The sequence below is a fragment of the Cyprinodon tularosa genome, unplaced genomic scaffold (genome assembly GCF_016077235.1).
Source record: "Cyprinodon tularosa strain WSP-4 unplaced genomic scaffold, ASM1607723v1 ctg796, whole genome shotgun sequence".
Taxonomy (NCBI): Eukaryota; Metazoa; Chordata; class Actinopteri; order Cyprinodontiformes; family Cyprinodontidae; genus Cyprinodon; species Cyprinodon tularosa.
Window position 1 is genome coordinate 188,661 of NW_024039558.1, and position 15,834 is coordinate 204,494.

Consider the following 15,834-nt stretch of genomic DNA (forward strand, 5'->3'; position numbering starts at 1 on the left):
AATATGGTTCTCAGCCATGTTCCTCTTCCTCTTTGTACATAGTTGTTTAGTTTAATTGAGTTTTAAAATGAAATATGTTTGACTTGGAGCTGAATGCCATCCATCTCCATCCATCCATCCATGGATGGAGATAGATGATTTTTGTTAATAAACTCATATTTTGAAGAGAAGTTGTGGTGAATTTATTCCATGTATGTGTAGAATTAACTGTTTGTCCATGATTAGTGCTCGACTCACTCTTTCATTTATTGTTCTAACACAAAGCAAGGAGGGCGTGTGTTCACAAACGATATATAACAGCCGAAATAATATCTGATTAAATAAGATATTTACCAGCCCTACTGGGGAGGGCAATAAACCACTTAAAGTGTCAGAAATATAAATCCCCAGCTGGCTGGGAATTGATAAGAATGTAAATCCACAACAATAACGTGGCATCCCTGGATGAGCAGTGAAAATAAAATCACAACAGTGCCATGCTGGACAAATAATAGAATCTTGCTTATTGAACATAATAATGTCAATGCTTAGATTTCTGATAATAACATTGATGTATTTGTCTTACAGAAACTTGGCTGCAGCAAGAGGATTATTCATTTAACTCCTTGTTATTTACATTTTATTATGACAAGAAAATCAAGGGGGGAAGAGGAAGAAGAGTTGCAACAATCTTTCTGTCTGCTTTATTGGTTTGTCCAAAGCCAATTGATAAAACAGACAAAACAGAAGTTATTGGATTTGCATCTGAGTCCTTGTAAATAAGACTAGTTAGTCAGTTGCTCCGTTGGCTAGAAATAATTAGCCTACAACAATATTGTGTAAAACCATGGTGTTATTTTTGATCAGGACTTGTCCTTTAACATATTGAATAGATTTATACTTTCATTCTATCAACTTCAGAACATTGCAAAATTATAAATATCTTTTTCAGGAGTGACGTAGAAAAGCAAATCATTCCAGTTGTTAAATCAGTGATATTCTATTAGATATAAGGAAGTCTAAAACATGTAGTTAAAACACAATCTCGACAGCTTTGGTAACTATTGTCCGATTTCAAAGCTGCCTTTTCTCAGTAAATTACTAAAGAAAACTGTGTTTTAATTCTTTTCTTCCTAGTTTTAGTAAATTCCTCTCTGTTGAAACATCATCATTATAATAATACAGTTAAAAAATAAAATAAAATAAAATGTAAGTGTGGGGTTAAGGGTTTTGCTCAGGGACCCAGATTGCAGGCTGTGGGGATCAGGCCGGTTACTTTCAGCATTGTCAAACCACAAGTGCACCCACTAGGCCAACACTCCCCCAATAATAATAATAATAATAATAATAATAATAATAATTATTATTATTATTATTATTATTATTATTATTATTATTATTATTATTATTATTATTATTATTATTATTATTATTATTATTATTATTATTATTATTGAGCAAATCCATCGAACAGGATTCGTGCTACAAACACTCCGGTACAGTAGGGGGCGGTGTGCACCTTAAAGTGAGAGTTGCAGTCTGCCGTGAAGCACAACGAAGAAGAAATGGGTGCGCTCGGTTTGTGTTTCAGCATCTGCCGGATGAGCTTACAGCACTTGTATGCTGCAGTTGCCATGACCACTTTCATACCAGATGAAATAAAAGCTTTAAAGCAAATGTTTAAAGGGCGATAGCCGCCTTTGCTGCTCTGTGGGATCGACCTGATAAAGGACTTTTAACGGGATAAAAATCGGGGTTTTGCAGACGGAAGAAGAACCCGCGGAGAATCGTTTCCTATCAAAATGGCCACCCCCTATGTGACAGATGAATCTGGTGAGGCTAAAACTGCATGTGGCAGAGATCTGTACGACTCAGAACTAATTATATTCATTATGCAGAAGCAGGGTTTCTTCTCCTATTGTTTTCTGGTGACATTAAGCAGAGTATTTGGTAACAAACGACCAATTTTAGTTAAATGTGAGGCATAGTGTTAGCTCAGATGCTAACTAGCAGGCTAGTTAGCTTGATGCTACCGCTCTGTCTGGCTTTAACCATGGAAACATTCAGCTGGACAGTAATTAATTTATAGTGAAATACAATCTATAACCAAGCGGACTCTGATTCTATCTTTGCTAAGTTATCTGATAGATAAATTATTGATTGTATGTTAATTCATTGTTTGTTTTTATGCCCTATTTTCTATTTATGATCTATTCTCTTAAAGTGACAGGACGAGTTCTGCAAAGCAGTTAGACTGAAGATGCGTTCATCTAGAAGCTACCTGTAGATCCTGGTTTAGATAAAGATTTTAAAGTTGAGGAAAGTTTCCTTCAGGCTGGAAACTTTCTTCGAATGTTTTTATGTTTTAAAGCTAATGAATCTATTACTTTGGATATAGTTTACTAGAAAATGAGCACTTTTTTCAAGTTAAATCACATCCCGCATAAAAATAATGGTTTCATAATGTAATCGCTTACAGGTAGGCCTGCAACTAACGAATGTTTTCAAATTGATTCATCCGTCGATTATTTTTTCGATTAATTCAATAATCAGATAGAAAAAGGTTCCTTAAAGAAGACTTTTTACAAAGTGAAAACAGGAGGAACTAAAACTTTTCCCCTTGGATAGAGCAGATTGACAGAGACAGGTCGCTAGTCCATCCCAGGGCAACACAGAGACAAACAACTGTTCACATACACTCTCACACCTAAATAGAATTTAGAGAAGCCAGTTAACCTAACAGTCATGTTTCTGGACTGTGAGAGGAAGCCGGAGTACCTGGAGATAACCCATGTATGCTCAGGGAGAACATGCAAACTTCATGCAAGACCCCGGGCCAGGAATCGAACCCAGAGTACCTTCTTGCTGCAAGGCTGCAGTGCTACCCACTGTGCCACTGAGCAGCAAAATATTATTATGACAATTTTAGTATAATTGCTGCTCTCAGTTTGTTGCTCTCTCAATTAGAGGCATATTTTAGAGTCTCTATACTCAATTTAATGATGAATCAATTACTAAAATTGTTGACAGTTATTTCAGTAATTGATTAATCCGATTAATTGTTTCAGTCTTACTTACAGTCAACAAACCTGTGGGAGAAAGAAAAAAATTGCTGCAATATAAACTTCTGCCCCCTGCAGTGAAGATGCAGCTTCAGGAAAGACTTTTTGGAAGACATGATCAACATGTTAGATTTCTAACTAAAGTGTTATAATGAGATAATCAACACGTTAAACAGCCTTTGGATGGAGTTAAAATATACATTTAGTTTTTCTCCTTTCGATGTTGTCAGTTAAATAGTGATTCACACATGGAGCTCAGCTTTTGTTATACAAATCAGGCTTTTTTTTTAACAGTTTCCCATTTTCTCTGTAGTTCTTTGCTCCCAATTCTTTTATTCAGTAAGAATAACATTAAACCAACATTAAACATACATTCATCTTTAATTGTTTTCGGTTATTGCCATTAAAGCAAGGCTGAGCGATTTATATGTTAATCATATATTCTGTTTATGTAGATTTCATTTTTAAACAATAAAGGTTTTTTTTTTTTTTCCACCATCGTCCTCCTTGGCCCTCTGTAGCTCAGAGTTACATCCGTTCATCACCTTTTCTTCAGTGTCACCTCATAACTGAGAGACTTACTCAGTGTGGGATACAAACAACCGCAAACATTTTTTATTGCTTGTTGTGAAACACGATTGTTTTAAGGAATTTATCGCAGCTTGAATTTATTTCCATTTTAAATTAGGGCGGCCTTCCAGAGCGGACTATTGAAATGAAAGCTGGTTTTTCAAAGCAGTATATATTTCTATTACAGTTTTTTGTTTATTTTATTTAATTTATTTTTTTTAAACTCGGGAATAAGTGAAAAAAACAAGTAAAAAAAAGTCAAAGATACGATTTTGAAACCATGTTTCCCGGCACTAAAATAAAGTGACAAATATGGAAGAAATCAGAAATTATTTTCCATGTATATATCTTGAACTGCACTTTATATATATTTTTTTTCCCTGGTCCTTTACAAGAATCAAAGAATTTTCCCTAAAATCTAAATTGCGATTAATTTTTACCAGAATTGGGATTGGAAATTTTCTTTTGCACTAACCCGCAGTCCACTATCACAGCGCTGTGCTGCAACCATTGAATGAAGAAGTTTATTTCTACTTCCATGCATGGATCTGCATGCCGGCTGCAACTTTCTAACTTTCTGTGTGGCAACAAACCCAAATACAAGCATTTAATCGCCACCTAAAGGGCCTGAGGGAGAAATGTAATGTCTTACTCTTGTTTCAATGTCTGCAATTTGAAAACTACGATCATATTGCAGGTGCAATTAATTCCCAGCCGTAAGGAATTTATATTTCAAAGGAATATTAACTGCTGAAGTGATACCTGAAGTGTTTATAATAGTGAAACTATTATAGTGGGATTAAAAATGTTTTTTTATTACATTTAATTCATGATTAAATGAGTGGGGTGGTCATTGTGTAAACAAAGGTTTTATCCATTTGATTAGCAGAATTATGAAATAATGAGGGATGGAAATGGAAAGAAAGCTGCAAACGTTTAGTTTTAACACAACCAATATAAAATCAGGGCTAATCTACCTGTAGCTCCACTAGAGGGAAACCTAACCTCTGTCCTTATTCTAAATCCTCTCCCTGTTGCTCTTTATTCCTCAGGAAAATACATAGCTGCAACTCAGCGCCCCGATGGGACGTGGAGGAAGCCGAGGAGGGTGAAGGATGGTTACGTTCCTCAGGAGGAGGTCCCCGTGTAAGTGCTTTACACGCTCAGTAATTATACGCTGTTTTTACACGACAGCAGAGGCCAGAAAGTTTCTCACCTCCTGAATTACACGGCTGGTTATGAATGAGGCTCAGAGAGATCTTTAACATTAGTGGAAGTTTCTATGTTTGTCTTTAAAGGGGACGTGTCACGCTAAACTGATTCTTTAGTCCTTAACCCTTTATAGGGCAACTTGCTGTTTTTGATCACTTTGATTATATCCAGGAATTCAGCAAAGATGCTGCTACATGGCTGGACATCTTATTTTGGCATTTGACCAATTAGATGAGCCCTGAATCATATATGACCTACTGGAGATTAAGTTGGAAAACAGTTAAAAAGTCAAGAAAAAAGGTAAAAAGTTTAAAAAAATAAAGTAAAAACACAGTTAATAAGCCCAGTTAACAATTATATTTAGGTCTATAAACTAAAAAATGTCAGTGCCAGTATCAACATTAATGCCTCTAAGGTTAAGTTGGACGTGTTTTTTCTTATAGAATCACTTTTGTTATTTTTTCTTAATATATTCAGGCAAGTTGGCGTTTCTTGTTATTACATTGACATTAATCTTTGCTATCAAAATATCCATATTTTTTAATCTTACAAAGGTAATAAGGTCTGCCCTGGATTCCAATAACACTATTGGCTTGAAACTTGGATTTCCTGTAAAGGGTTAATGCAGGGCTCCATGTTAACCATCAAGTAGTTTTTGTTGTTGGGAGAGTACAAATTTAATTGCCTTTCCCCCGGGGAAGTGCAATGATCGCAAAAAAATGTATTTATCACTCAAAATTACTTTAAAATCACCGACATTCGCTGAAAACGACCCAGAAGCGTTGCCGGCGCCATCTTTGTTGTTTTGTACACATTCTCGCGTGATTTGAAAAAGCAGCGTGATTTTCCGCTAGATGACGTGATTTTTCTCTCCTTGGGGAGAGAATTCTGCAAAGCAGCTGGATGATGAATTTAATCTATACTATAATACACGCTAGATTAAAAACGATCAGTCAGGGATTAGGAAAATAATAATTGTATGTGCAAATATTTCTATCATGTGGCAGTCTTCTGTACAGTGGTCATAAATGTTCATTAAATGTTTTTCTCTTAGACATCTCAGTGGTGCATTTAAATGTTATAGAGCTAAACATGTTAAATTGGTGAGTAGTAGTAGTGTAAGTTTTTAACCTGTCAAGTTTTTTTTTTAAAGTTTAAAGCAAAGTTTAGTTTGAAAAGAATGTGCAGGAAGGATTGAAAAGCATGTTAACACGGTAATGTAGGCTGGAGTTCATTATCTGACGCATGCAGATACACACCAGGAACCTGGAAACTTAAAAAATACTGAATTACAAAGAACATTTAAAAAACAAACATGTTTCATTGATATATATACAAAAATGAATATTAGGAACCAGAGACGGGAAGTAACGAAGTACAAATACTTCGTTACTGTAGTCAAGTAGATTTTTCTGATATTGTTACTTTACTTTACTACTTATTTTTATGGCGACTTTTTACTTCTACTCCTTACATTTTTACACAAATATCTGTACTTTCTACTCCTTACATTTTAAAAAATTGTCTCGTTACTTTAGTTTTGAATCATTTCAATGGAGTTACCGTTATTATTTTTCACGTCATCAATACCAAATTCAATCTAATTGGATGGGAATCTACGTTGCATTTGACGCACCGCTACAAGATGAATCGACAGATTCGGCGGTATTCATTGGCGGCGAATCATTGCAGCTTGGTGGCGGTGGCGTTAGCATAGTAGCATGGACGACGAGATGATTGAAAATGAACACAACGGAGATCTGGTCCTATTGGCAGACATCCATTTAAAATGTAGGCAACGGCATGAAAAAAGTGGTTTCTACTTTTACTTTTATACTTTAAGTAAATTTATAAGCCTGTACTTTGTTACTTTTACTTGAGTAAAGAAGTTTAATCAGTACTTCCACTTTTACCAGAGTATTTTTTAACACAAGTATCTGAACTTTTACTCAAGTACGGAAAGTGAGTACTTTTGCCATCTCTGTTAGGAACTATATTTATCAAACATTATACTGGGCAAGTAAAAAATGTTTCTGGGCAAATGAAATGTGAAAGTCACTTGCCCAAAGGGCAAGTGGTAAAAATCCTTAACGTCAACCCTTGTAATGCATTTTCTTTTTTGCAAAACAAAGTGGAACTTATTATCCCCACATGCTGCATTTATAGTTGAATATTCTAATATGGCTTTAATCTTTTAATATGTTCAGTTTTCTGTATTACGTTTTGGATCATTAACCCTTTAAGGCCAAAGGATTTTAAGAGCAATATCTGTCTGAAATTACATATTTGATTAAATCAAGTGTAGCTCTAAAGTTATAAAGTGGAAATGTAAAAATAATATATTTGATACAAAGTTATTAAAGAATATTTTTCAAGTGGAATCATTATTGAAAGAGTCATAATTTAATATATAATAAGTAATCAATATATAGAACTATATATATACTATAGATCTATAGAACTACATCCTAACAATGACTGCAGCAGATTTGGACTGAATCAGTTGAAGCATTTTTGCTTCAGAGGTTTTAGTAGACAGTAAGTTCTTCACCTACTTTTTGTTTGTTTTTTTTTGTCTCAGGTATGAAAACAAATATGTGAAGTTTTTTAAGAGCAAACCTGACCTGCCCCCCGGCCTGAACCCGTCGGAAGCGGCTCCACCGAAGCAGCAGCAAAAGATCCCGGGCTGCGGCGACAGCGAGACGGCCGGCCTGTCAAAGTCGGCCAAGCGCAACATGAAGCGGAAGGAGAAGCGGAAACAGCAGCAGCACCAGGAGCTGGACGGCGACACAGAAGTGGATTTGGTGAGCGGCGCCGTTGAGAACGTGTCCATCTCAGAGAGGGAAGAGTCGGCGAGTAAAACACAGAGCGCCGCGGCGACCGATGAGTCGCCGGCAGCGGAGGCTGAAAAGGCCAAGAAGATAAAGAACCTGAAAAAGAAGCTGCGGCAGGTGGAGGAGCTGCAGCAGAAGGTGGACTCTGGGGAAATAAAGCAGCCGACCAAGGATCAGCTGGAAAAGCTGGGTCGGGCCGAGGCTCTACGGGAAGAGCTGGAGCAGCTGGAGCGGGATTCCTGAACCGGAGCGGGATTCCTGAACCGGAGCGGCTCCGGCGGACTGGACCTGTAAACGAGAAACAGGAAGGGACGTTCATCATGAATGGTGGTGGTACACAGCTCTAAGGGACGCTGCAGACATCACATCTGCTTTTAGTTTTAGTTTCTCTCCTGTAAACTGATGTACTTCCTAACTTTGAACAGATCATGATTTTTCTTTTTTGTGCTTCTTTGTTTTTTTTTCGTTTTGTACTTTTTATGCCGTCTGAACCCACAGGATAAAAAAAAAAAAAATTCCCTTTTTTCCTTTGGACATTAGTTGTGTTTAAACATCCTTTCATTGTCGCTCTGATGTCACGTCGCCACAGTAGAAAAAAACTTCCTGCCTTTTGTGTTTTTGTCTTTTATTTTCAGGTTTTATTTCCTACAGTAGGTAACCTGGACGCTCCTGCAGCCTGCAGGGCGGAGACACTGGAAAAGGCGCGTTTTTGTTCTTCATGTTAATAAATCCAACGATTGAAATAAAAAAATTTGAACATCTCCCACCAACTAGTATTACACATGTAGCTGAAGACATATTTGCTGAGTTGGAATTCAGCGGCTGCGTCCCCTGAAGGCCGTCGGTCGTTGGCGTCATAGCACGGCGCCGCGGTCTATCAGATTGAAAGACTCCTCGCTATGCGGCGAACAAATGCATCCTTCTTTTTGCCCGTTTTGAGGGACGCTGTAGCCTCATTGCGAGTCCAAGCAAGCCGGCTGCTCCGTGCTCAGAGGGAAAAAGGCAAATGGTGTCAAACGGTGAATCTTGGAAGTGCAGTTTAATATAATCCAAGTATGTGAATAGTTTAATCTGGGATGGACTCAGTAACCATTTAAACATCTTGTTTTAATGGTTATTGAGTCCGATAATGTGGCGGTAATGTTTGGTTTTTTTAAATGTTTTTATCTGTCCCTGTATAAAATGTGTTTGGCTGATATTTAAGCTCAGATTCCAACATCTCTGCAGGGTGGGGACTATAAATCTGATATCTAGGATGACCGTACTGCTGCTGAAGCTCCTCAGAAAAGTTATCAGCTCCCAGGAGAGTAGGGGAAAGTTTAGGATCCATTCTTTTCCTGCTCTGTATGTCACGGTTGCTACGCGACAGAGCGTCCAGGTGGTGTAAGCCGAGGAAAGTTGAATCCATGCCTAAAACTCTTGTGGACTCCTTTTTTTCATGGACACACCCATTTTTTTCTTTCATGGAGCTCAATTGTTGGTCAAAACAGAATAAAAACACTTGTTAGAATAAAGTTGATCTTTTTTTTTTTGGTTTTCTTTCTCATCACTTAACCTGAGCTGATAATCTTTAAACAGAAGGATTGTTAATCTAAGTTAAAGTAGACAATTCATTAAAACAACAAAAACATCAGCTGCAACAATTAATGAAAGATCCATACATAGAATGTATTTCAGAAGATGAAAATCTTATATTTTTATTTTTTCATTTTTGTTGAGATAGAAACGTATCTAATACTGTGTTTAATTCTCCTAGTCATGGTTTTCTTACAGCTAATTAAAACAAATTACAATATAGTCGTAAGTAGAACTGCATCAAGACAATTATTCTTATTGCCACATTGCGAGATAGGACACAAGAAACAGGACAAAAAAAAACTGCATCACATAAACTTGAGCCTTTACAGTTTTTATGTCATGTTTTAAACGATAGAGCAAGCAGGAGCTTCCACTAATGTTTTACTTTAAATTTTATTTTGATGACTCTTTATAGATGGAGAAGATGTTTCATAAACAATTATTCAGCTATTTAGAAAAGCAAAATGTTCTTTGTGAACAGCAGTATGGTTTTAGACCTGATAGCATCACTACCTTAGCACTAGTAGCCCTTCTAATAAAAATATCAAATGCCATAAATACTAAACAGCATGCTGTCGTTGTGTTTTTAGCTTTTGATTCAGTGAATCATAAATTGCTTCTCCAAAAACTTCTTAGAGGCGTGACCTTTCCTTTCCTCTGGACTGATCTGAAGAACAGATCCCAGTATGTCCACATCAACGGCACAGATTCCCAGCTGCTGACCTGCGGTCGTCCTCAGGGATCGCGGTTTTTGTTCCTTATGTATATTAATCATCTTTGCTTGGTAATCACAGACAAAAACAGCAGTCATGAATAACATAAAACAAAAACATAAAAAAGATGCTATAAAATGAATTAGAAATGAAAATAGTACTTTGTTCAAATATAAAGTCTGTGAACAGGAAGTTTTAAGCAGAAACCAGGACTTTTCCCCATGATCATGGCAACTCAGTTATCCTGCATTTAATAGCGAATCTGTAGAGGGCTGTGAGGAGGCTGTCCAGAGGCTAAAGCTGCAAAATATGTTGGATTTAAAACATTGACTCAAAGCAGTCTGATGTGATGCAAAGGCCTGAACTGATGCAACGTTAATGCATTCAAATTCTGCATTTCAATAAAACATTTGGCCTGTCAGATGGATCTTCACTGGCCTCAGATGTTATTGGAATATTTAGCAATATGGTAGTTATTGATTGATTGACTTTATTGATCTGAATGTGGGGACATTTACTCGTTTAATCAGCTCAGTAGTCAAAAAGAAGCAGGGATTAAATTATTCCGGCCCCAGGCTGGATCTCCGGGTTGTAGCGATTGCCCGTGGGTAAAAAAAAAAAAAATAATCACTCGAAAAAAGGTAAATAAATTTTAAAAAAGACAATGGTAATCCCTCTCGCGTTTGTCAGCCAATGGTAGCAAAGGAGCGCTCTGAAACTAACAGCATTAACCAGAGATGGCAAAAGAACTCACTTTCCGTACTTGAGTAAAAGTACAGATACTTGTGTTAAAAAATACTCTGGTAAAAGTGGAAGTACTGATTTAACTTCTTTACTCAAGTAAAAGTAACAAAGTACAGGCTTGTAAATTTACTTAAAGTATAAAAGTAAAAGTAGAAACCACTTTTTTCATGCCGTTGCCTACATTTTAAATGGATGTCTGCCAATAGGACTAGATCTCCGTTGTGTTCATTTTCAATCATCTCGTCATCTATGCTACTATGCTAACGCCACCGCCACCAAGCTGCAATGATTTGCCGCCAATGAATACCGCCGAATCTGTCGATTCATCTTGTAGCGGTGCGTCAAATGCAACGTAGATTCCCATCCAATTAGATTGAATTTGGTATTGATGACGTGAAAAATAATAACGGTAACTCCATTGAAATGATTCAAAACTAAAGTAACGAGACAATTTTTTTAAATGTAAGGAGTAGAAGTAAAAAGTCGCCATAAAAATAAGTAGTAAAGTAAAGTAAAAATATCAGAAAAATCTACTTGAGTACAGTAATGAAGTATTTGTACTTCGTTACTTCCCATCTCTGGTATTAACCAATCAGAAGAAGGAGGGGGCGGGTCTTAGGAAAGCGTGTACCTCCTCCTCTCGATTCTTGCTGAAGTCACCAGATTGTGGTTCAGTGCTGAAGTTCCACACGTTCAACGGTGAGACGTGTAAAAAATCAAAAAATAAATGAAAGTTTGTGTTTGGAGAGCAGGACTCAATTTATGAACTCCAGGGAAGATGTCATGAAAGAACTAAATGCTGCTGGGCGTGGCTGGAGGAGGCGGGGCCAGATGGGCATTCATCAGCAGGTGCAGGAAGTTAGGTCAACCAGGCGCTTCCTTCTGCACGCTGTGATCCACGAAGCTAATTTACGCATCCAGCGGTAAAAAGGTTCTACGCAAACATGAATTAAACCCTGGTCATCAAGCTGCTGTTGTGAACACTACACGTTTGCCAGGAGCTACGGCAACAGCTGATGCACCAGCGTCAAAAACTGATCCGTGTATGAGAGTAAAAAATAAGGGTTTGTGTTTTACTCGCCTAACACAACGCTTAGCAACAAAACTGGACATCAAAAGAAATGTGGTTCATGCAAGTGGCAGATATAGATGCTCTTCTGCCATCTTCTGGCGGTCTTTGGTATTGGATTTTCAAAAGTCAAATTTAGTCTTCAGGCCCAGGATTTATTTTCTTTGCTTTAATCCCTGAAGAAGAAGGTGCTAAAAGGAGGAACAGGTGCATGGGGGGTAAATACAGTATATATGGTGCGTCTACATATATATTTAACAGCTGAAGTCTCTTATTTAGGGTCATAAAACAGTTTTATTGCACAGGCCATTAACATGGGTATTTATAGCTATTGTACTTGGTTTTAAATATAAGAAACAGGTTATTGCACAGGGTATTAAATAGTAAAGGCACATTAGAAATTGGACAAGTTACATTACATTGAAGAACAAGTTACATCACAGTAAAAAAAAATTCCAAAGCGTATATTTTGCATCTCTTCAGGCTTGGTCCTACAATCTTCTCTTCTACAAGCTTCAGAAACAATCCTGGACCTGATGGAGTAAAAAACAATTTGAACCAATGAATTCACCACTAAATGAGGGTTTTTTAACCAGAATGTGATATTTTCTACTATTTTCTTTCATAAAAAGTCTTTACAAAGCTTCCTAAGTTGGGGATTTCTTCAAACACTGGATATGGATAGATTTCCTTTTATTTGACTATCAGCATGTCAGTGCCCGTATTGTGCTTGAAAAGAGGCAATAAAGTGTAATCCAAGCACAGTCAGGCTTTTCCTGCCTCTTTTAATCCACAAAGAAGGATTTTTAGACCACATTTAGACATCAAAGGAAACTTTGGGACAGTTTTTATGATGATGTAGAAATAACCCTGATTGTCGACTGTTGGAGAAAACAGCAAAGCTGAAGCGTGCAGATTCACACAAAACTCAAATATGGTAACAGAAATAAGAATAATAGACAGTATAGAAGGTAGAAATAATACTTTACAGATATTGGAACCATGATGGAGTTTTGCAGACAGTCCAGTCTTAGAAAAAAAAAACAACCGTAGAAAAATATGCAGATAGAAATGTCCCTGAAACAAACTGAAGGTTCTAACTTGATGCAGAGTCGTTCGACTTTCTCCTTTATTAGTATTATTCCAGTTGGTCATTAATTATTCCATTCATCTTAATGGAAAAAATAGATTAGAGTGTGAATATTTTCTGACAATTTAGCATGTCTACTGCAATCACTGAGCTCTTTAAATGCCTCACAGTGTGTATTGAGTGAAAAGCTGTGCATCTATGAGTGCCAGTGGGTTATTGTGGTTTGTGTTGTAAAGCACTAAGTGGTCAACAAGAATAGAAAGGCATCGCATGAATGCTGCTGCCATTTCCCTCTCGCTTATGATTGCAGTTAACTTAAAGAGGTCGCTCCAGTGCTTTGAGTAGATTCGTTTTTAGAGATAACGAGCAGTCAGTATCTTACCTCTGGTCGATAACACAGGTATCTTGACCTTGATTAAATTCCAAGTTTTAGAGCCTAAATGCATATCCAAATCAAAAAGATTAAAAGGTAATTTACCAGGAAATCTTGGATATTTACAAACTAGTTGAATTTTTACATTGGAAGCTAATTGTAAAAGTCATATATGAGGGACTCAGGCATCAGAAAGCAGAATTCCTAAGGATTACTCAGACATGCATAAATCCAGTGAAAGTCTGGGCATTGCTGTTAATGAAAGAATAGCCCTATAACATAGTTAAAAGCTCACAGGATTGGCATATGTGGCATGGTACATTACAGGGCAGGGTTCCATCCCCAGACCAGTGAAAATATTACATGCTGACCAGTCAGTCAAAGGGATATCCCACTGACCAAGTAGCCAAAGTGCATCATCAGTCAGAGGCATAGTGACGGGAGCCTACACTGTCGCATATGTTTTCAGCATAAAGAGGAAGAGACGTGTTTTTGATTTTCTGACCCATTATGACTCAAACCCAGTGTCTTTAAGGACAGAGTTTGAAACATCCATCCACATGTGTACTAGGGGTGGGTATTGCCAAAGACGTCACGATTCGATTCGAATCACGATTCACAGGCGACGATGCGATTCTATCACGATGCATCACGATACATGAATTATTGCCATGCATTGCAATATTTTCTCCTCCATGTTTAGTTTTTGAATGACTCGGCACAGTTCCCCGCTGCCGGAAATGCTTGTGACACAAGGCAGCGTGCGTCAACACATCCGCAGCGACATCTACTGGACTGGAAGTTGTATTACACTTGTTTTTGGCTGATGTTCGCCAACCATTCATGCAATTTTATTCATTAATTTTTTTTAATTAATAATCGATACTTGCCGTCAAGGATCGATGCAGTAGATCACGAAAATTAGAATCACGATGCATCATCATGACGATTATTTTGCACACCCCTAATGTGTACTACTTATACTGATAGGGACTGGGTGATGTGTTAGGAACAACAGGACAACAACCTACAGAGGGCTGAATTCACAGACAACCCAAAAATTACAGTGAAAAAATCATGCAGCAGGCTAATCCATTTTGCTGAAATTTCATTGCAGCAACTCAAAATGGTATTCAGTCATTTATATGGCCCCCACGTGCGTGTATGCATGGCTGAGAATGTCGCGGCATGCTCCTAATGAGACGACGGATGGCCGCCTGGGGTATCTCCTCCCAGATCTGGACCAGGGCATTGCTGAGCTCCTGGACAGTCTGAGGTTCAACCTAGCGGATTGGGATGGATGGAAACATAATTTCCCAGAAGTGTTCTATTGGATTTAGGTCAGGCGAGCTTGGGGGCCAATCAATGGTATCAATTCCTTCATCCTCCAGGAACTGCCTGCATACTCTCGCCACATGAGGCCGGGCATTGTCGTGCACCAGGAGGAACCCAGGACCCACTGCACCAGCATAGGGTCTGACAATGGGTGCAAGGATTTCATCCCGATACCTAATGGCAGTCAGGGCGCCGTTGTCTAGCCTGCATAGGTCCTGCTGATGGGTTGTAGACCTTCTACGGTCCTGTCCAGCTCTCCTGGAGTAACTGCCTGTCTCCTGGAATCTCCTCCACACTCTTGAGATTGTGCTGGGAGACGCAGCAAACCTTCTGGCAATGGCACGTATTGATGCGCCATCCTGGAGGAGTTGGACTTCCTGTGAAACCTCTGTAGGGTCCAGGTAGCGCCTCATGCTAACAGTAGTGACGGTGACCTTAGCCAAATGCAAAACTGGTGAAAAAGAGTCAGAAAAGATGAGGAGGGGATAAAATGTCAGTGGCCTCCACCTGTAAAACTATTCCTGTTATGATGGTCATATCGTTGTTGCCCCTCTAGGGGTTCATTTCATTAACACCATAGCAGCTGAAACTGATTAACAACCCCATCTGCTACTGACCAGACCACATCAATATCCTAGTTTAATTGACTTGATGCTATACTCTGATTACAAAGTGTTAATTTAATTTTTTTTGAGTAGTGTATTAGGGTTTAACAGACTCCTAGCCTCGTGAGACCATCCTGATCTCGCGAGCTTTCAAGGTTTCACTCGCAGATCAGTCTGGCTACTTTCCGTTAAAGAAAATCTGGAGCCGTTCACCAAACGAACGTCCAATCAGCGTTGGCTTTGAGGCGGGTTGAGGTGTGACGCAACGAGAAGCGCGACAGTTCAGTCTAAAGAACATGGCGGCCTCAGCCGGTGAAACTAGCGTTAGCGTGGCTATCGAGCAAGTTTTAGCGGAATTACAGAGTATTTCTTCACTGAAAGAAGAGCAAAACACTGCTCTGGAGGCTTTTCTCAGAGGAAAAGATGTTTTTGCTCTACTCCCAACTGGTTTTGGCAAGAGTAGCCTGGCTTGTGGTTGTGTTTCGTCGTCGCTCTTTTAGTACTTCATATGCTTCGTTGATCTGATTGGTTCACATAAATACAGGAAGGCCTTGTAAAAACCACCTGATGGTTCAGTCTGAAAGGAGCTGCCTATCATTTGCAGAATTACCGTCTAATAAATGCACAGTCGCTAACTGATTCTTTATCTGTCTGCTACAATTTATAAGGC

The 15,834-nt window shown here is 38.3% G+C and overlaps 1 protein-coding gene across 1 annotated transcript; it reads left to right on the forward strand.

Moving 5' to 3' along the window:
- Window positions 1-1,530: 1,530 nt before the first annotated feature.
- Window positions 1,531-9,183, forward strand: pym1 (PYM homolog 1, exon junction complex associated factor). Its single transcript, XM_038271239.1, has 3 exons — window positions 1,531-1,812; window positions 4,664-4,757; window positions 7,405-9,183. The coding sequence occupies exons 1-3, from the start codon at window positions 1,782-1,784 to the stop codon at window positions 7,898-7,900; spliced, it is 621 nt and encodes a 206-aa protein (XP_038127167.1). The 5' UTR covers window positions 1,531-1,781; the 3' UTR covers window positions 7,901-9,183.
- Window positions 9,184-15,834: the final 6,651 nt, after the last annotated feature.

Bases quoted from the DNA above. Each gene is read 5' to 3' on its own strand.
- pym1 (XM_038271239.1), top strand. From the start codon at position 1,782: ATGGCCACCCCCTATGTGACAGATGAATCTG. The intron at 1,813-4,663 runs GTGAGGCTAAAA...TTTATTCCTCAG, and splicing joins CTATGTGACAGATGAATCTG to GAAAATACATAGCTGCAACT. The intron at 4,758-7,404 runs GTAAGTGCTTTA...TTTTTGTCTCAG, and splicing joins CCTCAGGAGGAGGTCCCCGT to GTATGAAAACAAATATGTGA.